Source organism: Palaemon carinicauda, chromosome 39 (genome assembly GCF_036898095.1).
Source record: "Palaemon carinicauda isolate YSFRI2023 chromosome 39, ASM3689809v2, whole genome shotgun sequence".
NCBI classification, from domain to species: domain Eukaryota; kingdom Metazoa; phylum Arthropoda; class Malacostraca; order Decapoda; family Palaemonidae; genus Palaemon; species Palaemon carinicauda.
Window position 1 is genome coordinate 10,627,874 of NC_090763.1, and position 19,079 is coordinate 10,646,952.

At 41.9% G+C, this 19,079-nt stretch overlaps 1 protein-coding gene across 1 annotated transcript in view; it reads right to left on the reverse strand.

Moving 5' to 3' along the window:
* Window positions 1-1,235: 1,235 nt before the first annotated feature.
* LOC137631493 (mitochondrial carrier homolog 2-like) overlaps window positions 1,236-19,079 on the reverse strand; it is a 73,062-nt gene continuing 55,218 nt past the window's right edge. Inside the window, exon 6 of the mRNA XM_068363255.1 lies at window positions 1,236-1,307. Coding sequence (XP_068219356.1) covers window positions 1,236-1,307 — 72 coding nt within the window. The remainder of the gene's footprint in view (window positions 1,308-19,079) is intronic.

The window sequence follows — 19,079 nt, forward strand, 5'->3', positions numbered from 1 at the left end:
ACGTGACAGAACCCTCGATAGCAGGAGTGTAAGCCACTGTACAACGTACCGACCTTCCCAGTCCTAGTTGCTTCTCAATTTTCCAACATCTTAGACAACTTGTCAATTTTCTTCTTCAAATTAAATTAGCAGTGTCTGAAGAATCGAACGAAGACTACGCAGATAAGAAGTGAGAACTGGAGGAGGAGGAGCAGACACACTACTTCTAGCTCGTGAAAACCAACAACGGCGCTCCACAAGGAGAGGTCACAGGGGACTCTTCACAGCATCAGAGATAACACCAGCAAATGTCCCCTCATTCAAATATTCCACACGTGAAGCAAAACTGAAGGGGCAGCTCCTCTGAACACAACAACCTGTCTGCACACTTATCCATTTATTCTTAAATGATAAAGCAAATAATTAAATCAGCCAAAATTAGAAGTCAGCAAGAGTATGTGTACTGCTAGCGACCAAAGTCAAAAGTGAGTGTCTTTCCAGCTTCACTGAAGTCATACTCCTATTAAAGACGATGATTTGTATTCGTTTAGGAACAAATAACCTTAGTCTTACAATATGATAAACCCAATTCTGAAAAACCTAGATAAGAAGTCAGTCGACATTAGCGTCTGAGACTTCCAACCTATTGTGTATGAGGACAAACAGTTGAAAGAGGTTTAAGTAATTCCTGAACCATAGTCCTATTTCTATAACAGGCGAGTTGAAAATGATAATAAAAGTTGTGATATTTGTTCTACAAAAATCCTTCGAGTCAACATCAAGAATAGGCAGAGGGAAAGTCTATAGATATGAAAGCAATGCTGCTAATATGAAGGAATCAGTTCCTACTAAATCTGGTGTACCTCAGTGAGTTATTTAACTAATACAATACTGTAGTTTCTTCAAGTTTAATTTAACCACAGCCATCACAATATGATTCCTCTTATGTTCTCAATACAACTTTAGAAACTAAGAAGAATAAATTACTTCTTCATAAATTGAAACTGTCAAATAAGTAGAAATGAAAATAACCTACTGATACTTTACTCAATTTACATATAAGATTGATAAAGTCTTACATTACAAGAGGTTCCCACCCTTCATCATCATCATTTCCTCCTACACCTACTGATGCAAAGGTCCTCGGTTAGATTTCGCCAGTTGTCTCTATCTTGAGCTTTTAATTCAATAGTTCACCATCCATCATCTCCTACCCTTAATATCAAGATATCCAAAAGTTAAGTGATGTATAAAACTTACCCACTTCCAGACACTGCCATGCAGTTTGACACGACTTGCAGTGGATACACAAGCGCTGCAGCCAGGAACTGTACAAGGAGAATGACGTAATTTAGAAGTAGAGATACCAAAAAATAAATTTCAAACCATATACATATTATTGACTTAACGTTAATAGAGAAACTTTTGAGATGTTCACCAAATTAATAAAATATAAACCAATACCCTTGTATATCGAAGCTTCAATTAACGCTTTCGAAGATACAAAAAAAAATATAGTTTTTTTTCCCATGCTTAATTTACATACCAAAAATTCAGTTACAATATTCTTATTCTAAAATTGTAGCGGTAAAATTTATTAGTTTTAAAAATGTACAGTAAACGAAAATGATAAAAGTATCTTTAGTAATGTTATAATCGTTGCGTAAGCACACATCCACAATAGAAAAAAAGAAAAACAGCCGTTTTGTTGTAAGCAGCTGAACCAGATATCTGCTATTTCACTCGTATTTCAATCCCCGTACAATAGTAAACAATTATTGTAGTTATATTGGGAAACAAGTGAAATTTGGTAAGCTTGTTGAAATGTATCTCAATGTTTATAACGGACATCAATGAGAAAACGAGCTTCCATGAACGAATATTTTGGTTAACGAAAGTTTCTTCAGGAAAGGGACTCATTTGCATAGCGGGGTATTGGTGCACTGTATATATGAAAGCAAAATGTAAACATGTCAAAGGTACTGTTATTTTCTTTTAAATACAGTACAGGAGGTCCTCTAGGTACAAACATTCGGTTAAAACACACATCCAACTGATATCATAAATTTCAGATATTGTATCAAAATTTGTATACTGTAATAAGATAAAGAAATATTATAATAAAAATGATATTTTAATTATAAAATAAATTTTTGAATATACTTACCCGGTGAATATATAGCTGCAACTCTGTTGCTCGACAGACAAACTGTACAGAAAAAAACTCGCCAGCGATCGCTATACAGGTTGCGGGTGTGCCCAACAGCGCCATCTGTCGGCCAGATACCAAGCTCTATGTAAACAAAGACTCAATTTTCTCCTCGTCCCACTGTGTCTCTATTGGGGAGGAAGGGAGGGTCATTTAATTTATATATTCACCGGGTAAGTATATTCAAAAATTTATTTTATAATTAAAATATCATTTTTAAATATTTAACTTAGCAGGTGAATATATAGCTGATTCACACCCAGGATGGTGGGTAGAGACCAGTAATATATGTTTTACATTTTATGAGCTAAGAGTTTTTATTTCATTTTAGAAGTTATCAAAATAACAAAAACAAAATAAATAGGTACCTGGTAAGGAAGTCGACTTGAACGATTACTCTGCCTTATAAGTACGTCTTCCTTACGGAGCCTCGCGATCCTCTTAGGATGCTGATCGACCCCCTAGGAGCTGAAGTATCAAGGGTTGCAACCCATACAACAGACCTCATCAAAACCCCTAATCTAGGCGCTCTCAAGAAATGACTTTGACCACCCGCCAAATCAACCAGGATGCGAAAGGCTTCTTAGCCTTCCGGACAACCCATAAAAACAACATTAAAAAACATTTCAAGAGAAAGATTAAAAAGGATATGGAATTAGGGAATTGTAGTGGTTGAGCCCTCACCCACTACTGCACTCGCTGCTACGAATGGTCCCAGTGTGTAGTAGTCCTCGTAAAGAGACTGGACATCCTTTAGATAAAAAGACGCGAACACTGACTTGCTTCTCCAATAGGTTGCGTCCATTATACTTCGCAGAGATCTATTTTGCTTAAAGGCCACGGAAGTTGCAACAGCTCTAACTTCGTGCGACTTCACCTTAAGCAAAGCTCGGTCTTCCTCACTCAGATGTGAATGAGCTTCTCGTATTAACAGTCTGATAAAGTATGATAAAGCATTCTTTGACATAGGCAAAGATGGTTTCTTAACTGAACACCATAAAGCTTCAGATTGGCCTCGTAAAGGTTTGGTACGCTTTAAATAGAACTTAAGAGCTCTCACAGGGCATAAGACTCTTTCTAGTTCATTGCCTACAATCTCCGATAAGCTGGGAATATCAAAAGATTTAGGCCAAGGCCGAGAAGGCAGCACATTTTTGGCTAGAAAACCAAGTTGTAGCGAACAGGTGGCTTTTTCTGACAAAAATCCGATGTTCTTGCTGAAGGCATGAATCTCACTGACTCTTTTAGCTGAGGCTAAGCATACCAGGAAAAGAGTCTTTAGAGTGAGATCTTTCAGGGAGGCTGATTGTAGCGGCTCAAACCTGTCTGACATGAGGAATCTTAGTACCACGTCTAAATTCCAACCAGGGGTAGCCAAACGACGCTCCTTGGTGGTCTCAAAAGACTTAAGGAGGTCTTGAAGATCTTTATTGTTGGAAAGATCTAAGCCTCTATGCCGGAAGACCGATGCCAACATGCTTCTGTAGCCCTTGATAGTGGGAGCTGAAAGGGATCGTCCTTTTCTCAGGTATAAGAGAAAATCAGCTATTTGAGCTACAGAGGGTACTGGTCGAGGATACAGAAACTGACTTGCACCAGTCTCGGAAGACTTCCCACTTCGATTGGTAGACTCTAATGGTGGATGCTCTCCTTGCTCTAGCAATCGCACTGGCTGCCTCCTTCGAAAAGCCTCTAGCTCTCGAGTCTTTCGATAGTCTGAAGGCAGTCAGACGAAGAGCGAGGAGGCTTGGTGTACCTTCTTTACGTGAGGCTGACGTAGAAGGTCCACCCTTAGAGGAAGACTTCTGGGAACGTCTACTAGCCATCGAAGTACCTCGGTGAACCATTCTCTCGCGGGCCAGAGGGGAGCAACTAACGTCAACCTTGTCCCCTTCGTGAGAGGCGAACTTCTGCAGTACCTTGTTGACAATCTTGAACGGTGGGAATGCGTAGAGATCCAGATGTGACCAATCTAGGAGGAAGGCATCTATATGTATTGCTGCTGGGTCCGGGACTGGGGAGCAATAGATTGGAAGCCTCTTGGTCAGCGAGGTTGCAAAGAGATCTATGGTTGGTTGGCCCCAAGTGGCCCAAAGTCTCTTGCACACATCCTTGTGGAGGGTCCATTCTGTTGGAATTACTTGCCCTTTCCGACTGAGACAATCTGCTATGACATTCAAGTTGCCTAGGATGAACCTCGTTACTAGGGAGATGTCTTGACCTTTTGACCAGATGAGCAGGTCCCTTGCGATCTCGTACAACGTCAGTGAGTGGGTACCTCCTTGTTTGGAGATGTACGCCAAGGCCGTGGTGTTGTCTGAGTTTTACTTCCACCACTTTGCCTCGAAGGAGAGACTTGAAGCTTTTCAAGGCCAGATGTACTGCCAACAGCTCCTTGCAGTTGATATGCATGCTCCTCTGACTCGAGTTCCACAGTCCTGAGCATTCCCGACCGTCTAGTGTCGCGCCCCAGCCCACGTCCGATGCGTCCGAGAAGAGAACGTGGTTGGGAGTCTGAACAGCCAGGGGAAGACCCTCTCTTAGGTTGATATTGTCCTTCCACCAAGTCAGACAAGACTATCTTTTCGGAAATGGGGATCGAGACCGCTTCTAGCGTCTTGTCCTTTTTCCAGTGAAAAGCTAGATGGTATTGAAGAGGACGGAGGTGTAGTCTTCCTAGTGACACAAATTGTTCCACGGATGACAGCGTCTCTACCAGACTCATCCACAGCCTGACTGAGCAGCGTTCCTTCTTCAGCATCTTCTGGATGGATAGCAGGGCTTGATCTATTCTGGGGGCTGATCGTCTTGTTGTTCAGCAACGTCCTCATCAGATAGTTCCTCATCCGAAAACTGATGAGGAAACGGCAACGGAGTGGGCAACGTCTGGCTCGCTGAGTCCGGTCGCACTGGTGCATGCGTGACGGAGCCGGACGCAACATCATGGAACTGCTGCACAGTCTGTGAACTGTCAACAACCATGGGTGCGCGAGGAAGCACAGCGTCCACCCGAGACTGTCTAGACCGTCTGGGTTGTGCAGTCAACACCATACCGGGTTGCCGAGGTTGACGCACTGCGTCAAAACAAGTCACCTCTGCTGGTTGTTGAACGTCCTGAACGTCAACAACCACCTCCGAGCGTCGCTTAACGTCAACGTGCGGCTGGCAACCCACACTGGGTCGCATCGGTGGAGGAACCACCTCAACTGGCAGACACGAGAAGGTTACCTCAGCGTCAACAGGACGCACAACCGACCGGTTGGAAGGTTGTTGGCCAGAAGGTTCGGCAGCAACCTTCTCCGCATTAAAGTCCTCTATCAAGGACGCAAGCTTGGACTGCATGTCTTGCAGCAAAGCCCATTTAGGGTCTACGGGAGCAGGTGCGGCAACAGACGGGGTTAGCGACTGAGGTGGTACCGCTTTCCATCCCTGAAAGCCTTGTTTATGCATGACATAATTGTACAGCAAAACTTCAAAGGCTCGAAAACAGCTGTGAAGTTGACCTGTAAAAAACTTGGAGCGTCTCCTGGCCAGGCGCCAGGGAGAGTCTACGAGATTTGAGAAGTCTATCTGGGCAGAGGCATGAACTCCCAAGCCGAGAACTTCTCTCGTGTCATATCAGACTCTCGCTCTATAAGCCAGTTTAAAAGAAGGGAAAGCAAAGGCTGTATCCCCCAAACTCCTCCTGGTGATAAACCAGTCGCCTAGCAAACGTAAAGCTCTCTAGGAGAGCGAGAGAGCACTAGCTTATAAACAACGGCTTCGAAGTAGCTAGGCCTAGTGTAAGCTCTGACGTTTAGGCGAACGAGGAGCAGCAGTTACAAAAAGATCCGGACAAAGATCCTTAAAAAAAATCATCATGATTTAATTAAAGTCCATAGAGGGCTAAGCAGCTTTAGGCTCCTCTCCATCTGACAGAGTCCTCAAGGGAATATCAGTAGGAGGGGGAACAGCAACTTCCTCATCTACAGGAACCTTGTCCGATAAAAGCTGAGTCTCAAGCAAGGGAGAGACCTACCGTGGTGGCAATGCTTTACAAGCAGAGTCCACACTCACTGGTGCATTAGTAGCGGACCAGGACGCAACGTCATGTAACTGCTTGACAGTCTGTGAACTGTCAACAACTGAACTGTCAACCACAACAGGTGCGTGAGGACGCACAGCGTCCACTCGAGACTGCTTTGACTGCCTAGACTGAGCAGTCAAAACAACTCTAAAATGTGGAGGTTGACGCACAGCGTCAAAACAAGTCAACTCCGATTGTTAGCGAACGTCTTGAACGTCAACAGGAGCATCAGCAAGTGGCCTAACGTCCAAATGCGGCTGAAAATCCACACGAGACCGCATCGAGTGTGGTTCTAAACAACCTGACTGACGTGACTTAGCTACGCCAACGTCAACAGGAAGCACAAAGGAACGTTAGGTTGGCTGAAAGCCAGGATATCGATGAGATAAACGGCTAGACTCAACGGACTAATCGGCAGAATAGTCTTCCATAAGGGAGGCAAGCATATTCTGCATGTCTTGCCGTACAACCCATTAAGGATCAACGGAAATGGTTGTGGTAAGAGACGAGGGTAACGTCTGTGACCGCAACACTTTGCCAACAAAAAAGACTCGGAGTCTGTGTTACGCTTTTGTTAGGCGGCGAGCAGTTATCCGATGACTGCATAGGGTCAGAGCTGTCCTAATGGCTGTAACCAGGACGCTGGACCTGTCCTGAAAGGACTGACTTTCGCTTAAGGGCTTCGAAACCTTGTGACAGGTTTCTTATGCGAAAAGCCTTCGGATGACGAGGAGAATAAAACGTCTCTCTCGTCTTATGGTAGGGGAGATCTTGGTAAGATACACCCGATACCATAGAGGGAAACGTCTGTTCGTTGATCAAGGCCTCTCGAACCCATAAGTCGTTCGACATTACTTCTCCCCTGTTTGGGAGCTTGCAAGAGGTCCCGGACTAGGTGAACGACAGGCACGAACAGACGAACCCTCGGACGCAACACTGTAACACTTTGCGCAATATCACTTTATCACTTCGATTTTCTGTTTTGCACTTATTTCACTGAAATCGAAACTTTTATTGATTTCTACCTGAAGCACGCAATTCTACCCTTCATCAAAAGGTAGTAATTGCGAAATCAGTCGTATAATGCAAGCTCATTAATACAGTAGGGTCCCGAATTACACGTGTTCTAATTACACGATTCCTCAATTACGCGATCGATAGTTTTTAAAAATTAAATTTCCTCTATCTGCGAGGAGCATTCTAAATCCGCGAGTCAAGCACCGCGAAGCGTAGGAAATCTATTGTTTTCTTAATTGTATGGGGGGGGGGGGTGATGGTTCCCCGATGTCTGAGAAGGGGGGGGGGGGAGAATGTGAGAGAAAGATTTCTGTTCAAACATTTTAAGACTAGTTTTGGATGAAAATGTTAAGGTTTGCCCATCTGTTGTGTGAACTTGTCGCTAGGCCTAGCCTAACTGTCCAACACCTATATGTATAATATTTCATATTTGTACTAATTAATTTCTATACTTACATTGTGATTATGGTGAAAAATCCTTATTCATTAAACTTTAAATTAAAAACCATCAAAATAAAGACTATTTTATATCATGCTACTGCCAAACATGTCACCACAACCAAACCCATTACTTTGTTTGGTACGTTCCATCGCCGATCATAACGAACTCGCTAACCAATTTTAACATCTGTCTATAGGTTAACTTTTGCGGCAAAAGATATCTTACCAGGTACTATGTAATAATAATGTTATAATTAATGTTGTTTTTATTTATCCTTAGAAAATCAAAATATATGAAATATGAGCAATTTTGTTTCGTGTTGTTTTTTTTTTTCCTAAAAAAAACGCCTTCTTAAAAGGAAAAAGTTTTTTTTACGTTTCATCGTCGATCATAAACGCATTTACTCCTGAAAGTGATATTGAAGAGCTTTTACTAAAGATGTTATTATAAATAAAGATTATAAATAGGTGGTAAAATATCTATAATTAAAGTGTAGCAGCATCAAGAAATGTTGGGGTTCGCCCTTTACATAAGAATGTACTGTACATTGGATTAGACAGAACGTAGAAAAAATCAATTAGGGAAAAATCGGTATTCGATATCCTCATCATCAGCATCGTCAATCGGGCTTTTTATTTTTTTTATTCTCAGTCGCTAACTAGTTATCGCACTGCAGAGATCTGCACACATTCCGATAATTCACATTTGAAGGTTTTCTGGGAGAGGATGGATAGAGAAAATACCGAACTATATAAAATGTTTTTTTAACCTGTTAAGCATCACCCACGTGATAAACCGTTCACCACGATCTACTCGGTACCGCCTTCAACTGTATATTCCGTTCATGACTTTAATTGCCTTTTACAAGCCGTCAGTCTCGTGATGTTACTTTACTCGTATAGTCTCGTGATGTTACTTTACTCGTATAGTAAGCATAGGATCACCACTTGGCAACACTCTCAGCATATGGGGACTGTGAATAGAAACTTATATGATGTCTGGCAACTATTTTTCTGAAGGTAGCTTGATGTTACAAAACTGTGGTTTCCTATCAGTGCGCTCGGGCGTTCATGCATAAGTGGTTATTTGTTGTTCCTTTTGTAATGAAAGGTCTAAAGAGGAAGGTTATTTCTTTAGATGAAATAAATGATATTCTTGTTGTGGAATTTGATAATGATAACCTGTTTGATAATGAGAGCACTAGTTCTGAATCCTCCAGTGATGAGTATATTGAAGAAACAAAGTTTTCTTTCGATGCCGAAAGCGAAAATGACTTCTCATTACCGAATGACTGGACAACGAAATTTCACAAAACTATAAAGGGAAAGGAAACGCCGAGAAGAGAAAGAGAGAGAGAGAGAGAGAGAGAGAGAGAGAGAGAGAGAGAGAGAGAGAGAGAGAGAGAGAGAGAGAGAATAAAGTGGATAAATAATGTACAAATGTATGACGAACATATTTGAAAACTATACAGGAAACGATATGAAGAGAGAGAGAGAGAGAGAGAGAGAGAGAGAGAGAGAGAGAGAGAGAGAGAGAGAGAGAGAGAGAGAGAGAGAGAGACCTATCCCTTTCCTTTTGTTGCTTATCCAGGCATAAGATTTACGATTGAAGATAAAAAGAACCCATTAGAATATTCAGTATTATGTAGCCATTTGAAATTAAATAATAGTATTAATTGTTTTTTTACTCAACCATTTAATTAATATCCCTACTTTTAACTATAATTACGAATTATAAGCATAAAGAAATTATATTAACTTTGAAAAATTATCATTAGTGAAATGACCGCTCAGGGCAAAAAAACCATGATTATCGTACAGCAGCCTAGTGCACACTTGCGCCTACTGGCTGTGTTTACGTGTGGGAGTGTCATCATGGATATACAGTACTATACTGTAATTTTTAACTATTGCTAGATACGTACTGTATCAAACCTTGAAAACCCTTTTTTGTTTTTTGTATCTATAGGAAATAATTCTACATCATTCGGAAAATACTGAAAACAGTAAGCTATGCATAGTACAGTAGTAAATACTACAGTCATAGAAAATTATCAAAACTTTAACAACTTTTTATTGTTTTATTTATCCATAAAAGAAATTTTGTACAGTATTTTATAAAAAAATCTATAAGAAGGATTTCTTACAGTATTGTTAAGATAAAAGCTACAGTATATATGTATATATATATACAGTATATTATATATATATATATATATATATATATATATATATATATATATATATGTTTTATATATATATAATATATACATACATACATACACACATACATACACACACACAGTGTATATACAGTATATATATAGCTAGAAAGCTAGAAATGGAGTGAAAAAAAAATTGACGGGTAGGTTGCTGTTTGCCGCCATGATGTGTTTCGAAATATACGAATTTCCAATTACACGAGGCCTTTCATCGACCAAATTCTCGCATAATTCGGGACCCTACTGTACCAGCAAAAAACAGAAAACATATTTTAAGATAAAAAATTCAGTGGCTGGGGAAGAGACTAAACACTAGTTCATATAAACTACGTTTTCAATCTCTCACCGCACATAGCCTGGGGACGAGAATAAAAAACTAAAAACGTTTTATCCTTTCTCCCCGTACAGAGACTAGGGACGAGAGTAACTCGGGAACAACGTTACCCGCTTGAACGGAACGTTTTCTCTCCTCTCTCTCCCTCCGTCTCTATCTCTCTCTCTCTCTTTCTCTCTTGATTTCGCACCTAAGAGAAGAGCCCAATTACATTTCGTCAAAAAAACATGTTATTTGACCAAAGGAAAAAACTGAAAGGTTTTTCAATTAAAAAGTTCCTTTAAAAAAGAATTTAAAACATTTAAGCTTTGAAAGAATAATGAACAAAACGTCAGAATCGATTTACTCTTTCTGCAAAGTGAAACCGTGATACTCTCTCTCTCTATCGTAACGATAGAGCGCAAACTGCGTAGTATAAATAAACTAAACGTTAGTTCATCTTTGAAAACAGTACGAAGACTATTCAAAGAAATTCTTTCATAAAATATTTATTAAAAATATTCATTTAAAAGGTTTTAAATCATTAGCTCTTTAAAAGCTATTTACGATTGCAAAGGGCTCAACGTTGTTTAACTTCGGTTTCCAAGTTAGGACCGCCTACTCTCAGGAAAGGTCGCATATAAACAAAACATTAAAATTTATTATTATATGTTTATAATAAATGGAAAGTTAATCGAAGAGGCCTAATAAAGGCGGAGAGATATAAAATATATAGAGGAAAATCTATGATTAATTTATAACGTGATAAGATAATTACTAAAAGCCTAAACACACTTCCGTCTAAGGGAAGGGTCGGCCATTTAAAAGTGAAAGAAAGTCCATACTCTCTTTGTCACCATAATTAAATCTATCCAAAACGAGTTTAAGATTTAAGATGAAGATAAAACACCTGCACTGCGAAAGCTCAAACCAGAATATAGTACTTCACCAAAGATGATGGGAAAAACTCCAGGTTTCAACAGCGAGTAAAGTACGTCTTGTCGACACGTCGACAGAGAGAAAATTGAGTCTTTGTTTACATAGAGCTTGGTATCTGGCCGACAGATGGCGCTGTTGGGCACACCCGCAACCTGTATAGCGATCGCTGGCGAGTTTTTTCTGTACAGTTTGTCTGTCGAGCAACAGAGTTGCAGCTATATATTCACCGGCTAAGTTAAATATTTAAAACTATATATCATAATTCTCATCTTCCTTTACATTCAAATCGTCCCGGACAGGTCCATCCTGTTCGTAAAACTAGGCATGTGGTTAATTCTAGTAGTCAGGCCTTCTCCATAATGCGCTCAATACTACACAGAATTCTAGAAGTTTTATTCCAGATGTGACCAACATGTGGAATGATCTTCCTAATCGGATACTGTAGTTGAATCGGTAAAACTTCAACAGTTCAAACTTGCAGCAAATGTTTTTACATTGAACAAGCTGACATAAGTCTTTTTATAGTTCATATATGAAATACCTGTTTTGATGTTACTGTTTTTAAAATATTTGATTAATTGTTCATTACTTCTTATATCGTTTATTTATCTCCTTATTTCCTTTCCTCACAGGGCTATTTTTCCATGTTGGAGCCTTTGGGCTTATAGCATCTTGCTTTTCCAACTATGGGTTGTAGCTTGGCTAATAATAATAATAATAATAATAATAATAATAATAATAATAATACCATTTAATATAATAAGCAAAACATTTGTAATATTTATTTTATATGAAATGGAACTATTTGTTGACTATTGCAGCTGGATATTGTAGGTATGGGAGTCACGTTAGGCCTACCCTAGGCTAAAATTTAACAAAATTCAAATTACGCACAATTCGACTTACAAACAGCTTCTTGGAACCTATTAATTTTGTAAGTTGAGGACCTTCTGTATACAACAGTATGCTTTTGTCAACCCAACCAGCGGATCTATTCAGCAGAAGCGGTCTATCATTCTTTGTCTACCCAACCAGCGGATCTATTCAGCAGAAGCGGTCTATCATTCTTTGGCTACCCAACCAGCGGATCTATTCAGCAGAAGCGGTCTATCATTCTTTGGCTACCCAACCAGCGGATCTATTCAGCAGAAGCGGTCTATCATTCTTTGGCTACCCAACCAGCGGATCTATTCAGCAGAAGCGGTCTATCATTCTTTGGCTACCCAACCAGCGGATCTATTCAGCAGAAGCGGTCTATCATTCTTTGGCTACCCAACCAGCGGATCTATTCAGCAGAAGCGGTCTATCATTCTTTGGCTACCCAACCAGCGGATCTATTCAGCAGAAGCGGTCTATCATTCTTTGGCTACCCAACCAGCGGATCTATTCAGCAGAAGCGGTCTATCATTCTTTGGCTACCCAACCAGCGGATCTATTCAGCAGAAGAGGTCTATCATTCTTTGGCTACCCAACCAGCGGATCTATTCAGCAGAAGAGGTCTATCATTCAAGAAGACAAGTAATTCTATATTAAAAGAAAAATGGAATCTTTTACATAACTTTGTGTTTTGTTTTCAGATTCTTAATTATGTACTTACAATTCCTGACATATAATGTGCTGTCTATAACTTATACCTGCAAGGCACTGAAGTTTACTTTGGAACTAGTATTGATATCAAAAGTAAACTTTCAAATGGCATTACAGACATGGAATAAGTTAAGAGCTCTCTGTCTTACTGAAGACTTATCATTATCATTATTATTATTATTGTTATTATTACTAGCTAACCTACAACCCTAGTTGGAAAAACAGGATGTTAAAAACCCAAAGGCTAAAACAAGAAAATATAGCCCACTGAAGAAAGGAAACACGGAAATAAACAAACTACAGGAGAAGTAATGAACAATTAAAAAATATGATATTTTAATTATAAAATAAATTTTTGAATATACTTACCCGGTGAATATATAATAGCTGACGCCTCCGGCGGCTCGACAGAAAAACACAAAAACTCGCGAGCGATCGCTATGAAGGTTGCGGGTGTGCCCACCAGCGCCAACTATCGGCCAGATACCGCATATACATGTAAACAGCTCCAATTCTTCTCATCCCGCTGGGTCTCTATCGGGGAGGAAGGGGGGGCCTTTAATTTATATATTCACCGGGTAAGTATATTCAAAAATTTATTTTATAATTAAAATATCATTTTTAAATATTTAACTTAGCCGGTGAATATATAATAGCTGATTCACACCCATGGTGGTGGGTAGAGACCAGAGTTAATTAAGTTTACAGCGTATATGCTTAGAGTTTTTGACAGTTATATCATAACAAAACCCAAATATATATAGGTACCTGGTAAGGAAGTTGACTTAGACGATTACTCTGCCTTGTTAGTCTGTCTTCCTCACGAAGCCCAGCGATCCTCTTAGGATGCTGAAAGACTCCCAGGAGCTGAAGTATCAAGGGCTGCAACCCATACAACAGGACCTCATCAAACCCCTAATCTGGGCGCTCTCAAGAAATGACATTTGACCACCCGCCAAATCAAAAAGGATGCGAAAGGCTTCTTAGCCTTCCGTACAACCCAATTAAAAAACATTTTCAAGAGCAGATTAAAAGGATATTGGAATTGAGGGAATGTAGTGGTAGAACCCTTACCCACTACTGCACTCGCTGTAACGAATGGACCCAGTGTGTAGCAGTCCTCGTAAAGAGTCTGGACATCTTTTAAGTAAAATGACGCGAATACCGACTTGCTTCTCCAAACGGTCGCGTCCATAATACTTTGCAGAGATCTATTTTGCTTAAAGGCCACGGAAGTTGCTATAGCTCTTACTTCGTGCGTCTTAACCTTAAGCAAGGATCGGTCTTTTTCATTCAAGTGAGAATGAGCCTCTCGTATTAAAAATCTGATAAAATATGACAAAGCATTCTTTGACATAGGCAATGATGGTTTCTTAACTGAGCACCATAATGCCTCAGATCCACCTCGTAAGGACTTAGTACGAGCTAAGTAGAACTTAAGAGCTCTAACTGGACACAGCACTCTTTCAAGTTCGTTGCCTACGATCTCTGACAGGCAAGGTATATCAAAGGACTTAGGCCAAGGACGAGAAGGCAGTTCATTTTTGGCCAGGAAACCAAGTTGAAGTGAACATGTGGCTTTTTCTGTAGAAAAGCCGATGTTCTTACTGAAGGCATGAATTTCACTGACCCTTTTAGCCGAAGCCAAGCACACTAGGAAAAGCGTCTTGAGGGTGAGATCCTTCAGGGAGGCTGAATGTAATGGCTCAAACCTGTCTGACATGAGGAACCTTAGGACCACGTCTGAGTTCCATCCAGGAGTTGCCAAACGACGTTCCTTAGAGGTCTCGAAAGACTTAAGGAGATCTTGGAGATCTTTATTGTTGGAAAGATCTAAGCCTCTATGACGAAAGACCGAAGCCAACATGCTCCTGTAGCCCTTGATCGTGGTAGCTGAGAGGGAGCGAACATTTCTCAGATGTAAAAGAAAATCTGCGATTTGGGCTACAGAGGTACTGGAAGAGGACACAGATGCTGACTTGCACCAGTCTCGAAAGACTTCCCACTTCAACTGGTATACTCTGATGGTAGAAGCTCTCCTAGCTCTCGCAATCGCACTGGCTGCCTCCTTCGAAAAGCCTCGAGCTCTTGAGAGTCTCTCGATAGTCTGAAGGCAGTCAGACGAAGCGCGGGGAGGCTTTGATGAACATTCTTTACTTGGGGCTGACGTAAGAGATCTACCCTTAGAGGAAGACTTCTTGGAATGTCTACCAGCCATTGAAGTACCTCGGTGAACCACTCTCTCGCGGGCCAGAGGGGAGCAACCAACGTCAACCTTGTCCCTTCGTGAGAGGCGAACTTCTGCAGTACCTTGTTGACTATCTTGAATGGTGGGAATGCATATAAGTCCAGATGAGACCAATCCAGTAGAAACGCGTCTATGTGGATTGCTTCTGGATCTGGGACTGGTAAGCAATAGATTGGTAACCTTTTGGTCAACGAGGTGGCAAAGAGGTCTATGGTGGGTTGACCCCAAGTCGCCCAAAGACTCTTGCACACGTCCTTGTGGAGGGTCCATTCCGTGGGTATCACCTGACCCCTCCGACTGAGACAGTCTGCCAAGACGTTCAAGTCCCCCTGGATGAATCTCGTCAACAGGGAGATGCCTCGATTTCTTGACCATATGAGAAGGTCCCTTGCGATCTCGTACAGCGTGAGGGAGTGTGTGCCTCCTTGCTTGAAGATGTACGCCAAAGCTGTGGTGTTGTCTGAGTTGACCTCTACCACTTTGTTTCGAAGAAAGCTTTCGAATTTCATCAAGGCCAAGTGGACTGCTAATAGCTCCTTGCTGTTGATGTGCATGCTCTTCTGACTTGAGGTCCACAGACCCGAGCATTCCCGACCGTCCAGGGTCGCACCCCAACCCAAATCCGACGCGTCTGAGAACAACACGTGGTTTGGGTTCTTGACTGCTAGGGATAGTCCCTCTCTGACTGATATTGCTGTCCCACCCTTTCAGGCATGCCTTTACTGGTTCGGAGACTGGGATTGATACCGTCTCTAACGTCTTGTCCTTGTTCCAGTGAGAGGCTAGATGGAACTGGAGAGGCCGAAGGTGTAGTCTCCCTAGCGAGACAAACTGCTCCAGGGATGAGAGAGTCCCTACGAGACTCATCCAACTCCTGACTGAACAAACGTTCTCTTTTCAGCATTATTTGGACTTTGAGCAGGGCTTGTTCTATTCGGGTGGCAGACGGAAAAGCCCGAAAAACTGGACTGCGAATCTCCATCCCCAAATATAGAATAGTCTGGGATGGGATCAGTTGGGACTTTTCTAGGTTGACCAAAAGTCCCAACTCCTTGGCCAGACCCAACGTCCAATGTATATCCTGCAGACAGCGATGACTGGACGATGCTCTGAGAAGCCAGTCGTCCAAGTACAGGGAGGCTCGGATTCCCGATAGATGGAGGAATTTTGCCACATTCCTCATGAGCCTCGTAAACACGAGAGGAGCAGGACTGAGGCCAAAGCACAGGGCTCGAAACTGGTACCCCACATTCCTGTAAACAAACCTCAGAAACGGTTGGGAATCCGGGTGTATAGGAATGTGGAAGTATGCATCCTGAAGGTCGAGAGAGACCATCCAGTCGCCTTCCATTAATGCTGTCAAGACAGCTTGGTAGACTTCATCGTGAAGTTTGTCTTGACAATGAACACATTGAGCGCACTTGCCTCTTACGTACTTCTGCAGTGAACGTGGCTGCCAGATCATTGGAGCCATCCCTGATAGTCTTGTTCCTGCAGAGAACGTGGCTGTCAGATCATTGGAGCCATCCCTGATAGCCTTGTTTATGCATGACATAATTGTACAGCAAAACTTCAAACGCTCGAAAAAGCTCCTAACAGGAGATGGTCTAGCTCTGAAGCCGACCATAAAATCTTGGAGCGTCTCATGGCCAGGCGCCAGGGAGAGTCTATGAGGTTTGAGAAGTCTATCTGGGCAGAGGCAGGAACTCCCAAGCCGAGAACTTCTCCCGTGTCATACCAGACTCTCGCTCTATAAGCCAGTTTAAAAGGAGGGAAAGCAAAGGCTGTCTCCCCCAAACTCCTCCTGGTGATCAACCAGTCGCCTAGCAAACGTAAAGCTCTCTTAGAAGAGCGAGAGAGCACTAGCTTAGAAAACAACGGCTTCGAAGTAGCTAGGCCTAGTGTAAACTCTGACGTTTAGGCGAACGAGGAGCAGCAGTTACAAAAAGATCCGGACAAAGATCCTTAAAAATCAGCATGATTTATTTAAAGTCCATAGAGGGCTGAGCAGCTTTAGGCTCCTCTCCGTCTGACAGAGTCCCCAAGGGAATATCAGTAGGAGGGGGATCAGCAACTTCCTCATCTGAAGGAACCTCGTCCGACAATTGCCGAGTCTCAAGCAAGGGAGAGACCTGCCGTGGTGGCAATGCTTGACAAGCAGAGTCCACACGCAAAGGAGCATCAGTAGCAGTCAAGGACGCTATGTCATGTAACTGCTTAAAGGACTGACCAGCAACAACAACAGGTGCGGGAGGACGCTCGACGTCAACTCGAGACTGCCTTGACTGCCTAGACTGAGCAGTCAAAACAACTCTTGACTGCGGTGCTTGACGCTCAACGTCAAAACAAGTCAACTTCGCTGATTGGCGAACGTCCTGAACGTCAACAAGAGCATGCAGCAGCGGCTGAACGTCCACAAGCGGCTGAAAGACAACACTGGACTGCATCGAGTGAGGCTCTACAAAACGTGACTGACGTGACTTTGTAACGTCAACGTCAACAGGACGAGCAAAGGCTCGTTTGGGCGGCTGACGGCCAGGATCTCGATCAGCTAAGCGGCGAGGATCATCGTGAACCTGCTAAGCAGAACAGTCCTCCATAAGAGAGGCAAGCTTATTCTGCATGACTTGTAGTACAACCCATTTAGGATCAACGGGAATGGGTGCGGTAAGAGACGAGGGTAACGTCTGTGACTGCAAAACCTTGCCTACACTAAGACTCTCGGAGCCTGTGTTACGCTTCTGTTTAGGCGTCGAGCAGTCTTCCGATGACTGCACAGGGTCAGAGCTGTCCCAATGGCTACAACCAGGACGCTGGACCTGTCCTGAAGGGACTGACTTTCGCTTTAAGGGTCTCGAAACCTTGCTCCACGGTTTCTTACGCGATAAGCCTTCGGATGACGAGGAGAAAACCGTCTCGCTCGTCTTATGGTAGGGGCGGTCTTGACGAGACACGCTGAAACCATAGAGGGAACGTCTGTTCGTTGGTTAAAGTCTCTCGAACCCATAAGTCCTACGACATTACTTCTCCCTGGGGCATGGGAGCTTGCAAGAGGTCTCGGACTAGGCGAACGACAGGCACGAACAGACGAACCCTCTGTCGCAACACTGATAACACTTTGCGCAATTATCACTTTATCACTACAATTTTCTGTTTTTGCACTTACTTCACTGAAATCGAATTTTTCAATAATTTCACATTAGGCATGAATAAAAACTGATTTCTACCTGAAGCACGCAATTCTCCCCTACATCAAAAGGTTATAATTGCGAAATAAGTCGTATAATGTAAGCACATTAATACAAGCAAAAAACAGTAAACACATATATCGAATAAAACGGAAATATATAAAGATAAAAGGATCAGTGACTGGGGAGGAGACTAAACACTAGTTCATTCAAAACTACGTTTTCAATCTCTCACCGTACAGTGCCTTGGGACGAGAATAAAAACTAAAAACGTTTTATCCTTTCTCCCCGTACAGAGACTTGGGACGAGAGTAAAAAACTGACTCGAGAACAACGTTACTCGCTTGGGACGAGAATAAAGATCGGAACGTTCTCTCTTCCTCTCTCTCTCTCTCTCTCTTGATTTCACACCGAAGAGAAAAGCCCACTCACCTTTCGTTAATAAACAGGTTATTTGACCAAAGGAAAAAACTGAAAGGACTAAGAAATTGAAAATTAACAAGTTCCTTTAAATTAGTATTTAAAAACATTTCAGTTTGAAAGAAGAATGAACAAAACGTCAAAATCGATTTACAGTACTCTTTCTGCAAAGTGAAACCGTGATTCTCTCTTTCTCTATCGTAACGATAGAGCGCAAACTGCGTATAAATAAACCAAACGTTAGTTCATCTTTGAAACAGCACGAAGACTATTCAAAGAAAATCTTTCATAAAATATCTAATAAAAAATATTCATTTAATAACTCTTACAGAGCAAATGATTTAAACTTAACGAAAATAAAAGTTGAATGGGCTCAACGTTGTTTAACTTCGGTTTCCAAGTTAGGACCGCCTACTCTCGGACTAGGGGAGGAATAGGTAAGGCCGCATA